At 34.9% G+C, this 22,637-nt stretch overlaps 2 protein-coding genes across 2 annotated transcripts; one reads left to right on the forward strand and one right to left on the reverse strand.

Annotated features, from left to right (window-relative positions):
• Window positions 1-785: 785 nt before the first annotated feature.
• LOC122318449 lies at window positions 786-12,890 on the forward strand. Its single transcript, XM_043135810.1, has 23 exons — window positions 786-1,191; window positions 1,334-1,412; window positions 1,631-2,239; window positions 3,359-3,549; window positions 3,689-3,760; window positions 4,023-4,157; window positions 4,785-4,903; window positions 4,988-5,293; window positions 5,614-5,701; window positions 5,801-5,906; window positions 5,986-6,099; window positions 6,617-6,780; window positions 6,913-7,033; window positions 7,242-7,466; window positions 7,550-7,740; window positions 9,531-9,698; window positions 9,815-9,920; window positions 10,173-10,310; window positions 10,799-10,960; window positions 11,042-11,242; window positions 11,454-11,648; window positions 11,749-11,820; window positions 12,245-12,890. Exons 2-23 carry the CDS (start codon window positions 1,365-1,367, stop codon window positions 12,395-12,397), a joined length of 3,684 nt encoding a protein of 1,227 aa, XP_042991744.1. The 5' UTR covers window positions 786-1,191; window positions 1,334-1,364; the 3' UTR covers window positions 12,398-12,890.
• Window positions 12,891-13,018: 128 nt separating this feature from the next.
• Window positions 13,019-17,250, reverse strand: LOC122318451. The gene is made up of 7 exons (XM_043135811.1): window positions 17,095-17,250; window positions 16,740-17,002; window positions 16,149-16,236; window positions 15,804-15,967; window positions 14,023-14,050; window positions 13,725-13,833; window positions 13,019-13,355 (listed from the first exon to the last, which is right to left on the reverse strand). Exons 1-7 carry the CDS (start codon window positions 17,099-17,101, stop codon window positions 13,274-13,276), a joined length of 741 nt encoding a protein of 246 aa, XP_042991745.1. The 5' UTR covers window positions 17,102-17,250; the 3' UTR covers window positions 13,019-13,273.
• Window positions 17,251-22,637: the final 5,387 nt, after the last annotated feature.

Genomic DNA, 22,637 nt, shown 5'->3' on the forward strand with positions numbered 1-22,637 from the left:
TATTGAATTAACATAATCAAGGTATTTATCATCTCTAATTTAATAAAAATGATACACAAACTCTATTCAAAATTAAGAGCATTTTTATAAAATAATTTATAAAAATAATTTTATTTGATAATTTATTTTTACATTACATATTATTCACGTGATATGATTTAATTTAAAATTTAAATTATATAAATCAAATAATATTATGTGAATGATACGCGGGGTGAGTAAAAGCCTTCACATAGCAATACTTTTTATCAAAATATCTCCGATTTAAAATATAATTTTATCTTTTATCAAAATGTTGGAGTAACATAAAAAAAAAAAAAAATAGAAATGAAAAATAATAGCTGTGGATGGAATGTTCAAAACTTCAAATCAAATGTTTTCAAATTAAAAAGTCCTTGGTCTTATAATATATAATTATTAGCAATATGAAATGATTCTCGGCCGTCATCTTGTCATTTAGGCAGGATAGGTGTCTGTCTGCTGAGTGCGCTTAGCAAGTTTAGGCAGGATAGGTGTAACAAACAAGCATGGAACCGACGGCCAGCACAAAAAGTATGGGCCAAGTGGGCCCACTACTCCATGTGACTGTTGAGGATTTTTTTTGTTTTGGAGTGCCGTGTAGGCGGGAATTTAGAGTAAAAGGTGTACCCACTACAACGGTCGACTTGTTTCAAACATTTTTTAAATGAATAGAACGGAACGGACCTGACCTTCTATTCGCACGACAACTACCCGTTACTTTCTTCATTTTTTTCCTTTACGTGCCGCTTTTATGTATCCTTTGTTTAGGAGTTTCCGTTTCTTTTTCTTTATTTTTCTAAACGAACGGCGACGTTTCAGTGATTTCGTGGGTAATACGACGGCGTTTTAGATGGAAAATTCTTCTGGGTCCAACGTCATCGTGAGATTATATTTTGAATTTGGTAACGAGAAGTCTACCCAAAAATAAAAACAAGTACTACAAAAATAAAACAAAACAGAAGAGGAAACAGAATGGAGTGATAGTAACACAATCCACCTAGATTTGCAGAGAGCTTTGTGTGACTCTCTCTCACAGCCGAGCAAGGAAAGCTTCTGGGCCAAGCAACAAAACCATTTCGATTTCTCAAATCTCGCACCCTCTTGTTAAATCTTTTTCTTTCTCTTGACATTACTCTTTGCTGAGCTCCGACCGATAAGTTCGATTCTTATGTGAGTTCCTCGTTGTTTTGAGGACTGTAATCTCCGTACTTGTCGCATCTGAGTTATTTGTTTAGTCTTGTTTTTTTTTTTTTTCTTTAAATCTATCTTTTGTTGGGTGTAAAAGGTAGTTAAGATTTTATTTTGGGCGCAGGTGAGGTGACGAAGACAGAGTCTTAGCAATCATGTTCACGGAGGGACTTGATAAAAATGGGCGTCGATGGGTTACAGAGGTCAGCTTCACTAACTCCATTCCCACTTTCTTTTTTTCTCTTTTCCCTTTTCTGTGAATGCTTCTCTTTAGTTTTCTTAGTAAGTTTTGCTTCTTCATTCTGTGTTGTGATCTGGGCATGTTTCAGTTGGTTGTATCATTTGTTTTTTCAAAGTCACAATGAAAAAAAAAAAAAAGAAAAAAAAAAACTCTAAATTTCTGGCCTCTGTTTCTCATCAGAAAGAAGCCCCATTCTCCAACTCCAATCTGAGACCTCGGATAGATCCCATTACCAACATTCGCATTGGTGGCGGCCGGGGATTTGGACTGCCCCCTCCAGCAAAGTTTAGAAGCGGGCATTTGCCCTCAAATGCCATTCCGGTGTCTACAGCTATACTGGGTGATGTAGACGAGGGTGAGTCTAATTCTGACAATGATATGAGCACTGGTTCAGAGGAGGAGGTTTATGAGAGCCAATATTCCCTAGAATCGTCGCTACAAGACGAAAGGGTTCCCAGTGGTACTACTGTTCATAGATACGGGCACCCAGAGCAGAGGCCGCCGCACTATGCTAGTGATTATATGTACTCTGATGTCAGTTCGTCAATGGAAACAGTGGTAGGGAGACAAGGGCATGTGGCGGAGAGAATGAGAGGAAATGGGAGGTATCCGGTTGGGAAGTATGGCTATACAGAGGATGAGTCATCGGATTCCGCTGCTAGCTCGGAATTTTCAACTACCCAAGTGGGAAGTATCAATGGTGCTGTGCCTCACTCTAGAGCTTACGTTTCTGAGGGATATGCTTCAAGCGTGCCATCACGGGTGAATCTGGAAAGTGCAACCAGAAAGGTTCGTTACAATTCAAGTGTACTTTTCAGCCTTCTCTTTTGCGATTGGTTTCAATTACTTATCAATTTTATTTTTCTTTTGCGTTGGATTACACCTAACGTGTGGATTTTGCCTAAATTCCGAGAACAGCAGCCCAATGTATTCCTATTTTAGATATAGATGTAGCCGAGATCTTAAATCCTTTTCCTTATCAGTTTCAATCAATTGCTTATTCCTTATGTTGGTTATGTTAGATAATTGGAATATATGTGTATGTGTATTTTTTTTTTTTTTGGGGGGGGGGTTGTGTATTTGCTCGCATATAAATGTGTTGAAACATTGAGCACTCTCACTGGGCATTTTGGCACCCAAAACTTCACTTCAGGATTGAGAACTATAACTGCAAAAGTTAATTTCTCCCATGAGTTGTCTCTGTCAGCATCAAATATTAATGTAGAAATAGATATAAGCTTGCAGCAATTTTAGTAATTTCAGGCATATTCTGTTTATAGACAATAACTTCAGGCATATTCAAAATTACCGAAAATGATCTGCTTGTTTTTCAAACACCTAGTACTACAATTGGGTGTATTTTTTTGGATGGCCAAGGAATTTGACTGGTATTTGAGCTAGAGCTCTTTTGCCATTGATCAAAATTAATTTTCTGACATCATTCAAAATTGATTTTCTTACATTTTGTGCACCTGGATTGTGCCTTTTGACTATTGTAAACCAGTGAAGATAACCAGGACTGATGGTCTGATGACACCTGCTGATTGGCCATGCAAGCAATATTTCCAATTTAGGGTACTGTATGCCTATTGATTTGCTGGTCAACCGAGTGTGTCTAGTGAGGTCTTGCTTTTGACTCTTTCAAGCAATGCTGGGGTGGACCACGAAGCAATTTACCCTCTTTTTCTATGTTAATATTTGTACCATATTTACCTATCAATGACTCATGTATTTCCAAGGTTACTCCCATGACCTGGGATGAGAAAGTTCAGAAGTTTAATTGTTTCCTTTATTAGCACTACTATGATATATATGGAAAATATCTTGTTAATATGTGTTCTTGGCATGCTTGGCATTTGCATTCTTACCATCAAGTGAATCTTATTTCTTTGATCGAGAAACCTGCAGAGTGAAAAGTTCTCCGATGATGATGATGATGTTCCCAGTGCACCACCTATTTGTGGTTCTGCTCAAGAAATTAATCAAGGTGCTGAGAGAAGTCCAGTATCAACCAAAAATGATCGAAATACATTAAAAACCACATCCAGTGCTAAGCCGGAGAATGATTCTGGAAATAGGAATCCTGAGAAATTTGTAAGGTTTGTGTGATCCTCATATGGTTATTTTTTTGGCAAAAGCCATATGCATATTACACTTTCTGTTGTTTAACATATGAACACTCAAGTTTTTGTCATAAATTTGGAAAATATAATAATTTTTTATGTTATGTTTCAATAGAACTACAGCCACTTCTGAAGAAGGTGCATCTTCAGGTTTATATCCAGCTCGCCTCCCAACATTTCATGCAATGTATGTCTATCCAACACTGCAATTATAGATGGTTTTGGTAGGAAAAAACTATTTGCAAGCCTGCTTTTTCACACACTTAACACGCTACTTTAGTGGGTCCCACCATGATAAAAAAAGTATTGGTGTGTAACTTTTTTATAACTATAATGGGTCCCGTAACAAGCAGTATATTAACAGACTAGGCTTGCAAGTAGCAAAATTCTTTTGGTGGTAAATCAATTGTTTCATTATTGTTCTTATTTGATTTGTAAATCAAATCCAGTGCTCTAGGACCATGGCATGCTGTGATTGCATATGATGCATGTGTGCGACTTTGTCTTCATGCATGGGCAATGGAGTGCATGGAAGCTCCGATGTTCTTGGAAAGTGAATGTGCTCTATTACGTGATGCTTTTGGGTGGGTTCAACCTCTTCTTCCTGTTGTCCACCTATAATGCTAAAGATTCATGCTGCTTTTTTCTTTTTTCTTTTTTTTTTTTTTAATTTTTATTTATTTATTTATTATTTTTAATGTTGTTGTTCTATCATGTGGTTTTGGAAGTGGAAGTAATGCTTAGGGAAGATTAAGCGGCAGGTTAAATTTTTTAAAAAATTTATTCATCTATTGGCAATTGAAATTTATTTCTGATAAGCGGCAGGTTAAAAATTTAAGTCACTCTAGAAGTAAATTAATGTAGGAATAGTCCATAGAAATCTGTGCATTTTATAGCTAATAGATGGATAAGGTTTTCAAATTAAGAACTATAACTCACAGAAGTTAGAATTTGAACTTCAAGGTTTTGGGAATTCAATAAAGCTAACATTTAGCTGCTTCACCCAATAAAATATGTTATGGGGTGAAGCAATAACAAATATATTTGTTGCATCTCACACATCAGTACTATATTTGTTTTTTACTTCCCACTGAAAGATCCTTGATGTTATGCAGATTGGGGAAACTTTATGCGTGGATACCGCCTTACATACAACATTTTCTTGGTTCTTTTGGACGTTTTATGCTTATTATGATATAATATATTTGCAGATTACGGAAAGTGTTATTACAATCAGAAGATGAACTCTTAGTGAAGCACACTTCAGAGCTTGTCGGTGAGGGGGTTGCTCCAAAGCCTAAGAAAATTATTGGCAAGATGAGGGTGCAAGGTAGGCTTTTAACCTAAGCTCTGGCATTCTCATTGTTCAAGTGCTTAGTAAGGGGACTATCCTAACATCATACTGATTGTGCAGTGCGTAAAGTGAAAATGGCCTTGGACCCACCTACTGGCTGTAGTATCTCGTCTTTTAGGCCACCAGCAATCAGACTGGAGTCCGTTCAATGTCACTGTTCTAGTTTGCAGTCAACAATCTCTTCTGGATGGCAAGCTGTAAGAAAGATTCGTGTTGCGCCACGTCTTCCTGCAAATGGCTCACTTTCACGTCAGAGCTTGGCATATGTGCATGCCAGTACACGGTATATAAAACAGGTGTCTGGACTCCTCAAAAATGGTGTAACTACCCTACGCAACAGCCCCTCATCATATGAAGCTGTGCAAGGTACACAAAAGTTGCAAACCATATTGGCGTATCAATGTTAAGAAACCACAATGTAAGAACATAGGACCATACAAAAAATTGCATGCTCTGATTTCCACCATCTGGCTGGACTAAACAAGATCAATGACAATTTTGCTCTACCTCTCCAAATTGCTGCAAGCCATTTGCAATTGGAGCTGCGTTGACTTATTTGCCTTGATGTGATGTTCAGACCTTATACTCATAGCACCATACAAGATTTTACGTGGTCAATTCTCTGTTCTTTTTGTTCTCAATCCTAAGCTTAAAGGTTTTTCCTCTTTACTTGCAAATGTCATCAGAAACATACTCTTGTCTGTTGAGGCTGAAAAGTTCACCTGATGATGATGCAATTCGAATGCAACCTGGATCCAGTGATACCCATGTCTTGTATGTTCTCTTCCCAGATTTATTCTATGTATTTCTAAATTTGCTTGAGAATATACTTATCAAAACAAAATATTGCTTGAAAATGACACAACCCTACAGCTTTCCAGATAGTATAGGAGATGACCTACTACTTGAAGTCCACGATTCCAAGGGGAAGCAGTTTGGCCGTGTCCTTGTTCAAGTGGCTACTATTGCTGACGATCCAGTAATATTTCTTGTCCCTTCAATTAGCTAGAAGCATAGATTTTGTTCTGGTAGAATGCTGATATTAAAGTTGACTGCAGGCTGACAGGCTACGCTGGTGGTCCGTTTATAGTGAGCCAGAACATGAAGTTGTTGGCAAGATACAGCTGTATATAAACTACTCAACTAGTTCAGATGATAATAGTCATCCCAAGGTTAGTGACTCTATACTGGAGTATCTTCAGATGTATTAGCCACATCAAGAGTTACTTATAAACAGTAATTTCATATATCAATAATAGGGAGATTTGTTTATCTGATGCACACCAAATTCTTAAATGATTTTTATATATTTCCTAATCATTGCCGTGTTCCCAATATAGCAGACAATTGAAAGATCAGGATGTGAGACATCCTACTTATATAGTTAGATATGACCTTGTGATATATTATTGCAACAATTTGGGGCTTTAGCAAGGGGCCATAGTGTTGGTCTCAATTTTTCTGTCGCGTCTTTATCTAGAGAATCTGAGGGGGTTACCCTCTTATAAGATTATTACAGATTATTATGCTAAAAGTTGTTTTTAGAACTTAAAAGATTGCTTTTAATTAAGGATACAGCCCACCCCCTGTACTAAACAAAATTGAAAAAAAAAATGGAAGTGGGAACATGGATTCTTCATTTTATGCCATGGCTTATTATGATAGTATATGTTTCTCCTTTGGTCCCAGTGTGGCTCTGTTGCAGAAACAGTCGCATATGATCTAGTTTTAGAGGTTGCTATGAAGGTTCAGAATTTTCAACAAAGAAACCTATTGTTGCACGGTCCATGGAAATGGCTCTCAACAGAGTTTGCCTCATACTACGGGGTTTCTGATGTATACACCAAGCTGAGGTAATTGGATGTTCATGTTAATTGCTTCTTGCTACTGAAATCACTAGGTTGTCTAATATAATAAGTTATCCAACCTGTTTTTCTTCTTAGGCTGTTTATGTTGGTTGATGTTTCAATCTGCAATATCAATAGGTACCTTTCTTATGTCATGGATGTTGCTACACCAACAGCTGACTGTCTCACATTGGTGCATGACTTGTTAATGCCTGTTGTTATGAAAGGCCACAGCAAAAACACATTGAGTCATCAAGAGGTGCAAATCTAACTTTCCAGCTTTAATAATGTAAAAAATGTTTCGTAACGTTCTTATATGGTTCTTGTTGTTATTGTATTGCGTCGGTTAAATTTTATCTTTCTTCTAGTTGCTTTTGCATTATACTGGTATTTTTTTGTTTTTAGTACTTTGCTGGATTCTGATATCTTCTAACACAAATTTGCATAAATTCTGATTGTTTCATCAGAATCGAATCTTAGGAGAAACTAAGGACCAAATTGAACAGATACTCGCATTAGTTTTTGAGAACTACAAATCACTTGATGAATCCTTGCCCTCGGGTATCATGGAGGTTTTCAAGCCTGCAACTGGGCTTGCAGCACCTGTGCTGGAACCAGCTGTTAAATTATATACACTTCTTCACGACATCCTATCTCCCGAGGCTCAAACAATGTTATGCCATTATTTCCAGGTCTGAGAGTGAAACATTTTTTGTTCTGATGCTTGATTGAGTTGTACATGTATCTGTTTTAAGCGAAGTTAGCGTCTCCCCAGGTTGCAGCAAAGAAGCGATCAAGAAGGCTTTTGACTGAAACAGATGAATATGTTGCCAACAACGGTGAAGGTGGTTTGATGGACAGTGTTACTATGTCTACTGCTTACCAGAAGATGATATCACTATGCATGAACATTAGGAATGAGATTTTTACTGATATTGAGATCCATAATCAAGATATACTTCCTAGGTATGTTTCAAGCTGTCATATGAATACTCAGTAATTTATAGTTCTCTATCTCTTTTTTTTTTTTTTGAAAAAAAAAAAAAAGTCAATTCTATTCAAATGCGCAAAGGGGGTGCAACCCAAGTCAAAGAGTTTATACAAAAGAAAGCACCCAACTAGGAATACAAAGTGAGGAAACAAAGAGGTGTGAAGTCAAAGAGTTTATACAAAAGAAAGCACCCAACTAGGAATACAAAGTGAGGAAACAAAGAGGTGTGTATAAAAAGGGGATAGCTGGAAAGGCCAGGACAATTTTGAGCCTACATCCAGACAAAATGAGTTTTAAGCATTATAGACCTAAGATCATCTGCGGTTCTCTCACAATCTTCAAAATTCCTAGCATTATGTTCATTCCACACGCACCAGGACTCCATGAGGCATAATGGAACCATACATCAAGCTCCCTCACTGTAATGAACAACATTTTGACGACTTCAACACGTCAGCAAGGTAACAACTCTACAACCCTCAGAGGCATCACCCAATCAACCCCAAAATGGAGTCTTGAGGTCCATAATTTCCTAGCAACACAATGCAGCAACAAATGATCAGTTTATTACCCCACTTTTCATACACATTCAACACCAATCCATTACTAAAATTCCCCTCCTCAACTTATCTATAGTAAGGATTTTCTCCAATCTTGTAGGCCACACTCAAACAAGATGTGTTCTCCCAACAACCTTTCCAAGTTAACGGAGTGCCTGTAAGCGTAACAAAAATTATGACCTCAAACTTCCTTCTTTTAGATGGGACCGACCACATCTTGCCCTCTTCATCATCTCCTAACCTAATAATAGAGTGCATATGGTTGAAAGGAAAACATCTCTAATTTGCAATCATGTGCTAATATAATAAAAGGGATATTTCATTGTCTAGAGTTGTTAGAAAGTTTGACCTTTATTGTCTTTAGGGGGATGTTCGGTAACTGAAAATTTCTTTAAGTTTTTTATAATTATTGAGAAAATCTTGAGACACGTTTTGTATTAGGTTTTGTGAAATTGGCTAGGCTAGGTAGGATGAGAAGTAGTTTAGAAAAAAAAAAAAAAATTGAGACGTATTTTGTACGGTGGTTTGTGAAAGTGGGCAGGTAGGATTAAAAAGTTATTTGAATAGATTTTTATGAGCTGATTTTTTTGGGTTTTTGTGTTGAAAATTATTTAGGTTTTTTATGGAGACTTAGGCAAATTAATAGATGATTTTTTTTTAATTGAGAAATAGAAATATCTTTGGTATTTAAAGATGTTTGGTTTTAAGTAAAAATTAAAAATTCTGAAAATCTTAACTAGAACATTTTGAGATCATCAGCAACATGAAACCTCCATTGAAGAGGGCAAACAACTTGACATATAAATTGTCCTCATTTCTTACCTTCTGATGTTAAAAATAAACATTATCCACTTTATTGCATTTAATGTATTATATAAGTCCTATACTACCTGTGTACTTGCACTATGCTATTTTTGCGTTTCTTGATAAAATCTTCGATTATTTATCAAATATGATACATACATATAGTAGAAGACCCTTAAGTTCTCTTTTATTTCTATGTCGTAAAGAGTTTTGAACGTGGTAGGATATGTTGATTAACATGATTTGGGAACACCTGGGGAATCATCCTTAAGTTCATAGTATTACATGCTTGTTCTTAATTTTCATGTTGCTTATCTACTTGGGGCTCTTACTTAGTGGTTTGTCTGCCAGGCTCATGTTAAACAAATAGAACTCTAATATTTTGAATTTCTTTTGTGCAGTTTTATGGACCTTCCAAACCTGTCTTCATCCATCTACAGCACAGAGCTTTGCAACAGATTGCGTGCTTTTCTCATTGCTTGCCCCCCCACGGGCCCTTCACCTCCTGTGGCGGAACTTGTTATTGCTACAGCAGATTTTCAAAGGGATGTTGCCAACTGGAACATCAGGTATTGTTATTTCTTCTGCATTATAATTATGGCACAGAAAGAGTAGGGGGAAACATCTATTCTCACAGTAATTCTTATTTTGCATCGCTCTAACACAATTTTATGCTTTTTCTCAGGCCTGTCAAAGGTGAAGTTGATGCAAAAGAATTGTTCCACATGTATATTTTGGTGTGGATACAAGATAAACGGTTATCATTGCTTGAGTCATGCAAATTAGATAAGGTACATATATTAAACAGTGGTATTACTACAGGCTATTCTTTTCTTATGTTTGCCGAATCTTTTTTGGTGTTTTTGCTAAATTGCGTGGAACTAGAATAATTTTTATATATCTTCTTCGGAGGGGAAATATGTCAGTTGGAGGCCTATTTTGAGAGTTGATTCTTTTGAAAATTCTTCAATCTTAAATTTTATTGCACATGACAAGTTATAATCTCCACATGTAATGATTGACTGAGAATTATGTACTTGCAGGTAAAATGGTCGGGAGTGAGGACCCAACATTCTACTACTCCTTTTGTTGATGACATGTATGACCGACTGAGAGAAACATTAAGTGACTATGAGATCATCATATGCCGATGGCCGGAATATGTTTTTGGCTTGGAGAATGTATGTCCAGTTGTCTTTCTCATCTCTCAATCTTTATTTTCTTATTTGGTATCTGATATCACCATCATTTTCTTTATATAATTAGTTTTATTGGTAAGTTTTCTTTGTATAATCTAATGTGATGTTTTCTCTAAATTATAAGATCTGGTTGAGTTATAACTTTAATTTAATTTTATGTATTATATTTTGCTGACCATTGTCTAAACACCAGAAGCTGGCCTTCAGCCTTGCCTCTTGATCGTTGACTTACACAAAGAAAACAAGGTTAAGGGCGTGTATAGACTCTTTCTCTCTCTTCTTCTTTTTCTTTTTTCTTTTTGGTGGCATGGGTATAGATACCAATTGCCTGTTGCCTTTTTGTAGAACTAGAACTAGAAGTTGAAAACTTGAAGCATGATTGTAATGTCGTTCAATATGTTAAAAAAAATCTCAAAAATATAGACACTGAACTTATTGGATTTTGTTTTTTGGACTATTTTCCCTATAAGGCTATTGCCGATGTTGAAAAGGCTATAGTGGAAGCTTTAGACAAGCAATATGCAGATGTCTTATCACCGTTGAAGGAGCATATGGCACCCAAGAAATTTGGCCTGAAGTACGTTCAGAAACTTGCCAAACGTTCTGTTTGCCCCTATACTGTTCCTGACGAGGTCAGTTATAACTTCTCAAATGTGTAATGTTCCTTGTGCCAAGTGTATTTCTTTTGGTTTGAATCTGGTGTTGCTTTTCAGCTGGGAATTGTACTGAATTCCATGAAGAGGTTACTCGATATCTTGCGCCCTAAGTTAGAAGCTCAGTTCAAGTCTTGGGGTTCTTGCATCCCTACTGGTGGACACTCAGTTCCTGGAGAGCGTCTTAGCGAAGTAACAGTAATGCTGAGAGCCAAATTCAGAAATTATCTGCAAGCAGTTGTGGAGAAACTTGCAGAGAATGTGGGTATCATCCAGAAATTCCACGTTTTTTATTTGGATTTTAAGCGATTTGCCATGGTGTAGAATTGAGATTAAATGTGTTTCTTATGAAACAGTTAATGAAATTCTGGCCTAAACAAATGATTTCTATCATGAAATTTGTATGATTTTAAATTAGGCAAGGATTTCTGTCAAGTGTGCTTGATTTGCTTCTTTGTTTTTGTTGTGTTAGGCAAAGTTACAGAATGCTACAAAACTGAAAAAGATTCTTCAAGATTCAAAGGAGACTGTGGTGGAATCTGATGTACGGGGTAGAATGCAGCCACTTAAAGAGCAGTTGACAAATACAATAAATCACCTTCATACTATCTTTGAGACTCGTGTTTTCATTTCACTCTGTCGAGGTTACTGGGACCGGCTGGGGCAGGTAAATTCATTGCACCTGTACCTTAGTAACAGACTACATTCCAGATTCAGATTTGAAGCTAATCTTCTCTGCATATTATGTTGTATTTCCTCTGTCACAGGATGTTCTAAGTTTCTTGGAGAACAGGAAAGAGAATAGGTCATGGTATAAAGGTTCACGGATTGCAGTTACTGTAAGTAATAGCATTGCAACTTCAAACCAATGATTTTAGCTTCATCATTACTGGTCGAGTTAATCTACATACAGTCCCCATTTGAGGACTGTTCATGCAAGCCTATGTAATTATGTTTAAAAAAAATTTGAAATTACAATAAGATCCCTTTTAAAATAATATTTTTTTCCTTTTTACCTTCATTTATCAATGGGATCGTACACGCAATCCCTCACTCAGGACTGCAAATAGAATTTCTCATACTGGTCCCTGCCTGAGTTTGCTAGTAACTTAGTTCATAAAAAAGTTAGTTCTAGAATGCGAAAAGTTTCGGTTTTGTTTGTGATGTCATGACAGTTGGCAGAGTTTTTCCATTTCTTTTTGTTCCATTCTACATTCTTCCTGTACTTTCCCTTCTCATATTTGGCATTTCAATGCCTTGCAGATTTTGGATGATACCTTTGCCTCACAGATGCAGCAGCTACTTGGAAATACAGTTCAAGAGAAAGACCTGGAGCCGCCTAGATCTATCAAGGAAGTCCGTTCAATTCTTTGCAAGGATGTTCCCAATCACAAGGACAACACATATTACTATTAATCCCATGTTAGTATGTAAATCTGACTCAAAGAGAACATATCATATCAAAAAAGAACAGGGGTTCAACAGCTCCAATAATCTGGGAGATACAAGATGCTGGTAGATGATCTCAATTGGCCCGCAGAAAACGACATGGATCATGACTCCTTTTTGTCATCTAGATGATCATGCATATGTATGGTCTCACACCTGCTGAGTTTGCTAATTCGAGGGAGCAAGCAACTTGGCTGCTCGAGAATCATCAGTCTGCTCTGTTTTGAGAGCTCCCCTTTTTGTCTATTTATTTTTTTCATATTAAATCCTCATCTATTTTTTTTATTTGAAATGTAATCTCCATATATGGTATAGTGGTTTCTTGAATTCTTCTTCCTTCATATTGATGAACTATGTTTTAGTTTTACACATGCTACCATGGTGTCTCATTCACGTTCCACGTGACAATTGTACAACTTTGTTTACCACATTTATGTGAAATTACATTTTGCTTTCCTGATGTATTATATTTTAACAATTTGTATTTTTTATTTAGATAAAATTCTTAGGATTGGTACACATTCAGCATTTCACTAATTTTGAAAGCATATCTTAATCAAGATTACAACAATTCAATAGTTTGAGGTGTTTAGTTCCAAGTTCTAGTGGTTTTAAAATGGAAATCTATTTACAAAATACAATGGGATTTTTATTTTTTTCCCAACGAATTTGAATTGCAATCTGGAAATCCTGAATAGAATATTTACAAGATTAAAAATCAATCAGTGGTCACTAGATTTGTTACAGTAATGTCACACAGCTCGGAGAACACCAGGCTACCACAACCACCAACGCTAAAGAGAATCCTTGCACCAGAACTTTCCTCCATGCAGCCCAGGGTAATCATATAAGCTTTGATATTACATGACAAGAAGTCCAGAAGGCTTTAGTTGCAACCCTGAGAATTACCGGGTTCTGGTATATCCTGTCCAGTAAAAAACCAAAATACTAAATATATAAAAAGATGATGAGCAACATATTTTAAAAAATAAAAATAAAAATAAAAAAAGAAGAAGAAGAAGTCGACGACAAAGAAAAAGAGATGACATTGGTGGATAGGTAATTCTTTTTCTGCTCAGCACACTTGATAGGTAATTCTAAACTACAGAAAATAAACATTTGGAACGTTATTGACAATCAAACCAAGATGCGCAGAGTATACATTCTCAAAACTTGGTAAGGAATTATACGTAATCCCTTTCATGCTAGTAGTCCACACTACAACCAAAACACATCAAATAATGAAGGCAGGGTATATAGAGATAAGGATAAGATGGGATTTAACTTAACCTACCCTATAGCAGTTGCACCCCAAGATGCCACATTATAGATGACTTTGCTTCCATCCCAAGCCTTCTGAAGTTTTCCCTTTCTCTTTTTCACCGAGAACGTCTTGCTAAGCGCTAAAGGAGAATTCAGAGGATGTCAGAACCCCATTCCCACATTTCCAACAACAAAAAATTGTTACAACTAACTTATTTGAAGTGACAGAAAGAACGATAATTGGTAACTTTTTTTTTTCTTCAAGTTTCCACAGGATGTCGGGAATAAAGATAAAGTTCCAGCTCAAGAAAGAAGGCAATCAAACTTACCATCCTGGAGTTGGTTAGGTGTCAAATCCTGCAAAATAAACACCAATTGATTAAAATAGTTCTTTGAACATAGTACTGACATAATATTTTTTATTTCGAACGTCCTTTTATAACCTGTGGTGGACATGCAGACCTTTTTATTCAGATTATGATAGTTAAAACTGGAAAAAAGCAAGACAAGCATTAATCTGGATTAAACAACGGATGCACAAAAACACCGTTTAATGCATATTATTTAAAGCATGTTGAACTTGAGGAAGTCATTTATGTAATCGCATGGCATGGTGAAATAAAATGCCACAACTTTTAATCTACAATATTGCGCAGCTGCATCTTAAAAAATGCATAGCTACGCTAATATACTACTTGGAAAGGACTGCAAATGTTTTAGCATGAAACCAAGAACGGATTCTTAAGGCTCATTCTCTGAGATGACGTTTCACTTAGTGACAATTTAATTTTTAGGGTCTTCACTTTAATAATATTTTTCAGGTCCCATAGAATTTTTTCCCTTCCAAGTTATCTACTTAAATTAACTATTAAAAAAAATACATCTGCTTAAATTGTTCTCAGCAGTAAAATAGAAAACCCATTAGGAAGTAAAAAACATGTTGAAGTGGGCACATACATAACTAACAAGCGGATCCATCTCAATTAGTATTCCAAGCAGCTAAAGGCATCATATGTATGATATTCTTTAAAAACACGATGAGGAGACCCTAATATGCAGGCAAAATGCGATGCCCTCACTAGCAATGCACCAACATTGCATACTAAATTAATATCTGCAGTAGAGCCATCAATGCAATCCAACAAGATGCCAGAAGTCAGTAACTTGAAAAGATTTATGCATCAAAGAGAGAAAACAATCATAAAAAATCCAGCATTCACATCCATAGCAGTCTTAATCTATACCTCTTTTCCACACACAACGATTGCATGCAACAACTTGCTGTCTTTCCATTCAAAGAGTAATTCCAGAATCTAATAAATGCCATTAATCAATTTACTTTTTTTTTTTTTTATTGGCACTAGGTGTCCAAGAACAAAATCCCAACAAATTCTGGGTGTGCACAAGCCCTCAGTAAGGAGTTTCCCGCAAGTTCCCCCAGTCCAATGGCCCCTAGAAATTATTTGCACCCAAGAGAATTCAAACCTTAGAGCTAGAGGAAGCATACCACCAAGACCAAGGCTTTACCACTTGAACTAAACCCTAGGGGTTAATCAATTTACTAATTAAACTGCCACAATTCTATGACTTCGTGTGTGTCTTTGTGTCTCAATTTGTTTGTGCATGTATACAGCCTTTTTTATGGATTGGCTGAATAATAATAGTATAGATCAAACTTGCCAACACCTAATGGCAGTAATGACTCATTACTCAAGAAGTCTCTAATTTCCTCATGAAATCAGACGTTTGCGCATGTTTGTGCTCCTCTAGACCTCTAGATCAAAACAAAAGCAACAGCAAATAGAAAGGATATAAGATGAGCTCAATGGGTGAGCACCGAAGTGAAGTGTGCAAAAAGCATTTGGAAACAAGGAATGGCCAGATACCCTCACTCAAGCAAGCTTTTTAATGTAGCAATGCGTATAGGTACGAATTTAAACCAGAAGATGCAGCTCGATTGAAAAAACTACACATCACTGGTGATTAATTAGCCTTCTTTTCAAAAGCCAAAAAGAGTTGGATACTTAAAAAAATAATTAAAACGCAAATTTACCTACATGGTGAAAACTGGATCCGAAAAGGCATCAAATTTTGATGAAATGTAGCATACCTTAGTCTGTTTTAGGGACAATAAGTATGCAGCCATGAAGCATGCAATACCCTCTACAATATCTTCTTGCCTAACAAAAACATACTCTCCTTGTTCTGAATCGATATCTTCACCTTCCCAAAGATCATTTTCACTAACCATGTCCCAGGAGCTGCCTTCTTCTCCTACAGAACAATAAATTCTATTAGCATCCAATACATAAAGAGAAAATAGACGAAAAAATCATTTCTATCTTTTTTATTGTCCAACAAAAGTTTTGTGAGGCTTCCACTTCAAAATGAACAATGAATCATTTGCAGTATATTTGGTAAGTAGTCAAAATGAGGGGGGGCTATCTTTGAATACCAGCATTTTGTGAAACTGAAGCCTTTACACACTCCAGCTTATCGAGGAAGTCGGGGCATTCAACTCTAGACTTGAGAAGATCGCACAACTGCATCATGATGCAATGGATATGGAGTTAAAATATGAACTAAGCACATAAAAACTGATTCCTTGAATAGATTGAACATTTCTAGAAAATACAAATTTGGGGCATTCAACTCTAGACCTGAGAAGATCGCACAACTACATCATGATGCAATGGATACGGAGTTAAAATATGGAACTAAGCACATAAAAACTGATTCCTTGAATAGATTGACCAATTCTAGAAAATACAAATTTTGCTTTGCAATGGAGGCATCCAATATGAATCTATAGAAAGCTATGTCATGATAAATAAATTCAGTCCAGATTCTAAGGCCTGATAAATGATCAATCACACAAAGAGTTCGAAACACTTTTAGGAAAAAAAAAACCCAATTAATGCTCCGACAAAACGAGAAACCAAATTAAGCCTAGTACAACTATGACCCAGCTCGTTAAACAAACTTAATCAAATTAAAATACAGACAGCAAGCAAGCACGCACGCACGAAAAAGGAAAGTTTCATACCTCATCGGCCTCTCGGTTACCCCGCAGAGATCCCGAATTCTCGCCACGTTGCTCCTCATCGACATTTGCACCGACAACGTCATCAATATCGTCGTCGTCACCGCTAGTAGTATGAAGCAATTCGAGAGCTCTCTGGCACTGCTCGAGCACGGCCTGCAAGGTCTCTCTCTTCATGCGGAGCCTATCTTTCTCAGCCGAATCCTCTCTTCGGATTCTGCCGATGGCCGAAGATATCGATCCCGCCACATCGATCTCCATACGCCCTAGAATAAGATACAATTCAAAGGGCACGAAGTCAAGCCAGATCTTTAACCCTAAATACGCCTTTTTCCTTCGTAAACTATAAGTTTTATACCATCCATGGATGAAGAAATCCTGTCGATAGTCTTGTCGTGGAGGCGTTCGGTGGTTCGCAGAATGTAAGATTATCGGTTTGTAACATGTGCTTTTTTTTACGGCTTTTGTCTTCTTTTAGAAACGTGTGTTTTATGTTGCCGTGCCGTGAACTGGAATCTGCTACGGAGTCGGGTTAATTATTTTTATGGGAAGCGCTTCGGCTACCGCTCTAGTTATAACGTGTGTTTTTATTTTTAATTTTTGTATATATATATATTTTTAATATTTTTAAAAAAATTCGTAATATTATGAAAAATATTTACTTAATCATAATGTAAATGCTAAAAGAAAAGGCAGCAGCCTCTAGCGGGAGATGGCCTAAGCATTTTTTTATTTTTATTTTAAAATTAAAACAAAATTAAAAAAAATACATTTTAAAATATCTTTTCTTAAAATTATTTTACATATTTTAAAATTATTTTTTATTAATTTTAATATTTATTTTATTTTATTCTTGTTAAATTATTTGAATTGTTCTACTTATCATCTATACACCACATTCTTATTCAAAAATAAATAAAATAAATGTGATATGTATGGATGATAAGTAGAATTATTCTTATTTTTAATAAAACAAAATCACTAATTAATGTATTAAAATAAATTTTTAAAAGAATAATTCTATATGATGATTTTTATACTACATGTTATTTTTATGATATAATTTGATTAAAAGATAAATTTTAAATTTAAATTTTATAAATTAGATTGTGTCATATAAATAATGTGTAGTGTATAGACTTTCAAATAACATTTTTTTTTTAAATAATATGCACGTGGAACTATTTTTATAATCTTTTATACAATTCTTTTTTAAATTAAATATAATTTTATAAATTAAAGTCATTTTACATCAATATTCTTAATTTAAAACATGGTTATAAAAATAATAATACGTATATCATACATTAAAATTTACAGCTTGATAAAAAAAAATATGTTCCGCCATAAAATTAGAATAAGTCCATTGACCGGATTGTACATCGCTTGACAATCATCCTTAGGATAGACTATAGACATAAATTAAAAAAATACTTTTTGAAATAAAAAGGATGATTATTTATTTTTTAAAGATTATAATCATATTTTTAAAATTTTAAAATTTATAATTATCAAAAAGTTTTATAAGTATTTTCATCCATTAATAATAATCTTTTAAAAATTTTAATTACGTTTTACATTATTTAAAAAAATAAATTTAAGAAAAAGTATTTTTCTCAAATATTTTTTTAAATTTATTTAAAATTAAAAATATTTTAATATGTAACGTTGAAATAATTTAATTTTATTATTAAAAAGTTTTTTTATTAATATTTTATAACGAAAATTCTACATTTATAAGGTTTAAAGAGGAAATAGCTAGCCTAGACACTCTCATGGCCAACTCATGATGTGGACCCACTCCAAAAAGGAAAAGAATTTGGTACAGATCAGTGTCTTTTTTTTTAAAAAATAAATATTAAGTAAAGAATAATATTTTATTCCATATTTTATTTTATAAATATATTCATATTCATATTTCAATAAAAAAAATATTTATAATTATGAATTATGTAACTCCTGTGTTATTATTTTAAAAACAGTAAATAAAATATAAAATTTATTTACTTTAAAAAAATTAATTTTTTAATAATTAATTTAATTATTTTTTAAAATAATTATGCGACATTTACGTATTTTATGGTTATATATAGAATTATTCATAAAAATATATTGAGAAAATTGAGTGACAATTTTGATGTCATGTTATAGGATTGAATATTTTAAAGATAATTTGAGAGGCATTAAGGATTATTTCCATCTCGTGTTGCATCCGATTAAACCTTTCATCACTGTAGTAGATTCCCACACTACCCTCCTTCCGAGGTTCGAGGAGAGAGCCGTTCGATTGATGGGCCTAGATGAGATGGTCCCCTTTTATCTCAACAAGATAATGGGCTTTCCTCTAACTCGAATGGGCTCAGCACTCGCATGGAAGGGTATCCATTAATGGGCCGAGACTCAGTGTATATAAAAGGAGCGATGCTAGGCTACCGCCCATAGTGGGCGTGCCACCAAGGACAAATTTACATTTTTATTTTTTTATTTTTTCATATTTTTGAACATATTTAAATATTTTTAAAAAATTAAAAAAATATACTGATACACTAAAAGCTACTTTCTTAATCATTAAATAATAAAAATAAAAAATAAAAAATATTATATATGAGTAATCAAAATGAGAAGACAAACTCACTAGTATTTTCATATAAAAGTTTGAAAAGTTTAGATGGTCGGTGAGACATGGTCTTGTGCTTCCAACCTCGGCCTTATTGCTTTTTGTGTGTGGATTCGCACGTGCCATACGGCCCATGGCCACAAATGCAAGGGTGGAATGTTAAAATATTAACGTTGGCCGTTGGCTGGGGTTGGTTGAATTTCCCTTTCACTTTCATCCATGACTTGAAAAGGATTCATTTATTGGATATTAATGCGAATTGATGAGATTCATAGCTACCAGCCTTACCAAGTCAAGTGTGTCGAGATAAGGCCGTCTATGCCTAAATAGCCTAATCGATCGAGGAGGAATGCAACAAGAAGAGTGCATGTGCATGTGCATGTGCTTCAATCAGTACTACTGCTATTCTTTAAATGACATAATAAAATTAATTTTCAAAAAATTTTAATTTTAATCTTGTTTTAAAAATGAAATATTGTCACGTTGCAATCCTGATGGGTTGACTCAAGTGGCTACAACCTTGGCCTTGATTGTATGTTTTTTTTTTAGGTCTAAGGTTCAAACTCTTAGATGCAAATAATTTATAGAGATTATTGAATTGAGATAATGTTTTATTGAATTATCTTAAGTGCACCTATGATAAACTCTTTATCGATTGCTTGTTCACTTATCGAATTAGTTAGAATTTTGTACTAAACACTTTCTGTCGATATAAAAAGGTGTTATTATATCAAGAGTTTTGTTATGTACAAATAAAGTTACGTACTAATTTACGTATCAATACTGATTCATTCATATTCAAAATTTAAATTAACACTATTTTCAATAAAATTTAAATTTAAATTAACACTATTTTCAATAAAATCTACTTTTTGACCAATCACATTAAATTAGTGCATATATTAGTGTGCAACTGTACTTGCAACTAAATTTTTCATTATATCAATAATATGAGAAAAGCGTCATTCACACTATGTTACAAGTATAATGACTCTAATGCTTATGCTTAGGATCGTACAATTAAGCTAAATATCAAATAATTATAAAGAAATAATTTATACAAGTCTTAAATAGACAAATCTTGTGTAAGATTTTATAAATAAGTAGATCATACTTTCAAAATTTATGAAAAAAAATATTTTTTATTAATGAAACATACTTTTTCTTTCTAAATGAAAAACTTGCACGAGACTTATCTAATTAAAACTATACATGACATTACCCTAACCATTACAACTTACAAGCACACAATTAACGTTACAGCTTGCCTAGCATTAACAGTGATATTACCTTTTATGGTAGATTAAAAATCTATAACGGCACGGGTCCAAGTCTTGTTGAAACTGGACCGCCACAGCTAACGGGTCCAAGACTCCTAACTGTTCAATTCCAACAGAAAACCATACCCATCTATACCCTTTTTGCTGGTTTATCTATATTGACAGTGCTAACTTGGACAAAAAATAAACAAACACAATATTAAAAAATAATCAAACATGAATACTCAAAAAAACACACATTTCGATACAAAAAATTGATAGCCTCTCTATGTGTCTAACTGAGTCTATCATTTTCCTATTTATATAGTTATATTTATTAAAGCAATAGTAATATTAAGTAATTTAAGTGACAAGTAAATTAAGTAGGACTGTACATATTAACCACTCGTCTGAACTGATCAAAAGCTTCCGAAGTTTCCGGCCCGAAGTAATCGACCCGAATAGAAACGGGTAAGAAGCGGAAGTGTGCCGATTGAATTCCGAAATAATTCGGTTGAATAGATCAATACCCGTTAACCGAATCTAAGAATGAAATGTCTGGCGGCAGGGAGAATGAGGGAGAGAAGAAAATGTTGCAATTGTTGCAGTGCATGAGGGGTTCTTTCCCACGCCACCGTCAAATGGGAATGAAGAACAGCTTGAGGACTTTCTCATACTCCAACAAATCGGCCGTTCAGGGGCAAGTTATGCACTTTCTGGCGCCATATTTCAACACCTACCGCACTTGTTGCTCTACTCCTTCCACAAAGAAGAAAAACATATTTGCTCGGTTATCTGGATGTTTCAGGGGCTTCTGGCTCTGCTACGGCCAAGAGGAAATAAAACTTTTTATTTTGTGATTTGGCACACCCACCAAATAAGGATAAAAACCAAAGGCTGTTATAAACTATCTTGAATTGTATGACCACATTTATCTAGTCGTCAAGTGCATAATGCCAGCATAGTACTGCATAGTAACTAGCATAGTGAATGGCCGATATAGCACAGTGCATAGTACCAGCATAGTACTGCATAGTAACTAGCATAGTGAATGGCCGACATATGCACAGTACCAGCATAGTACTGCATAGTAAGCTAGCATAGTTCCCTTTGTACGCCTATATATATCGTTAAATTCTTTAAAAAATTCATAAGTTTCATAACTTCTCTGAATTCTATCTCTCTCTCTCTCCTTTTAGAAAGTTTTATAATAAATCTATCTCTCTCTTTACTTTTCCATAGTTTCATAACACGTTATCAGCACGAAAGTTCTGACGATTTTGAAGCTAGTAGTCCTCTACTTCAAGTAAGTATTTCAATATATTTTTATATTCCTGATTTATATATATAAAAAATGTCAAATCTTACAAAATTGAAATTCGTTGCTCTTGACATTTCTAGGAAAAATTATTTATCTTGGATCCTTGATGCTGAGATCCATCTGGATGCAATGAACCTGGGAGATACAATTAAAGAAGGAAATCAAGGGTCCCTGCAGGACCGTGCTAAGGCAATGATTTTCCTTCGGCACCATCTTCATGAAGAATTAAAAACTGAGTATCTAACGGTGAAAGATCCACTTATTTTGTGGAATGATTTAAGGGAGAGATATGAACACCAGAAAACTGTAATCCTCCCAAAAGCTCGTCGTGATTGGATGCACCTGAGGTTGCAAGACTTCAAGAGTGTTAGTGAGTATAACTCTGCACTCTTTAAAATTAGCTTGCTATTGAAATTATGTGGTGAAAAAGTCACTGATGATGACTTGTTAGAGAAGACATATACTACTTTTCATGCCTCGAATGTGCTCCTACAGCAGCAGTATCGAGAGCGAAAGTTCAAGAAATATTCTGAACTTATATCTTGTCTTCTATTAGCTGAGCAAAATAATGAGCTTTTATTAAGAAATCACCAGTCACATCCTACTGGTTTTATATCATTCCTTGAAGTGAATGATACTAGATTTACATCATTCTCAGAAGCAAATGGTACATCTTTTCAAAGAAAAAGAGGGCGTGGACATGG

This window comes from Carya illinoinensis, chromosome 8 (genome assembly GCF_018687715.1).
Source record: "Carya illinoinensis cultivar Pawnee chromosome 8, C.illinoinensisPawnee_v1, whole genome shotgun sequence".
NCBI classification, from domain to species: domain Eukaryota; kingdom Viridiplantae; phylum Streptophyta; class Magnoliopsida; order Fagales; family Juglandaceae; genus Carya; species Carya illinoinensis.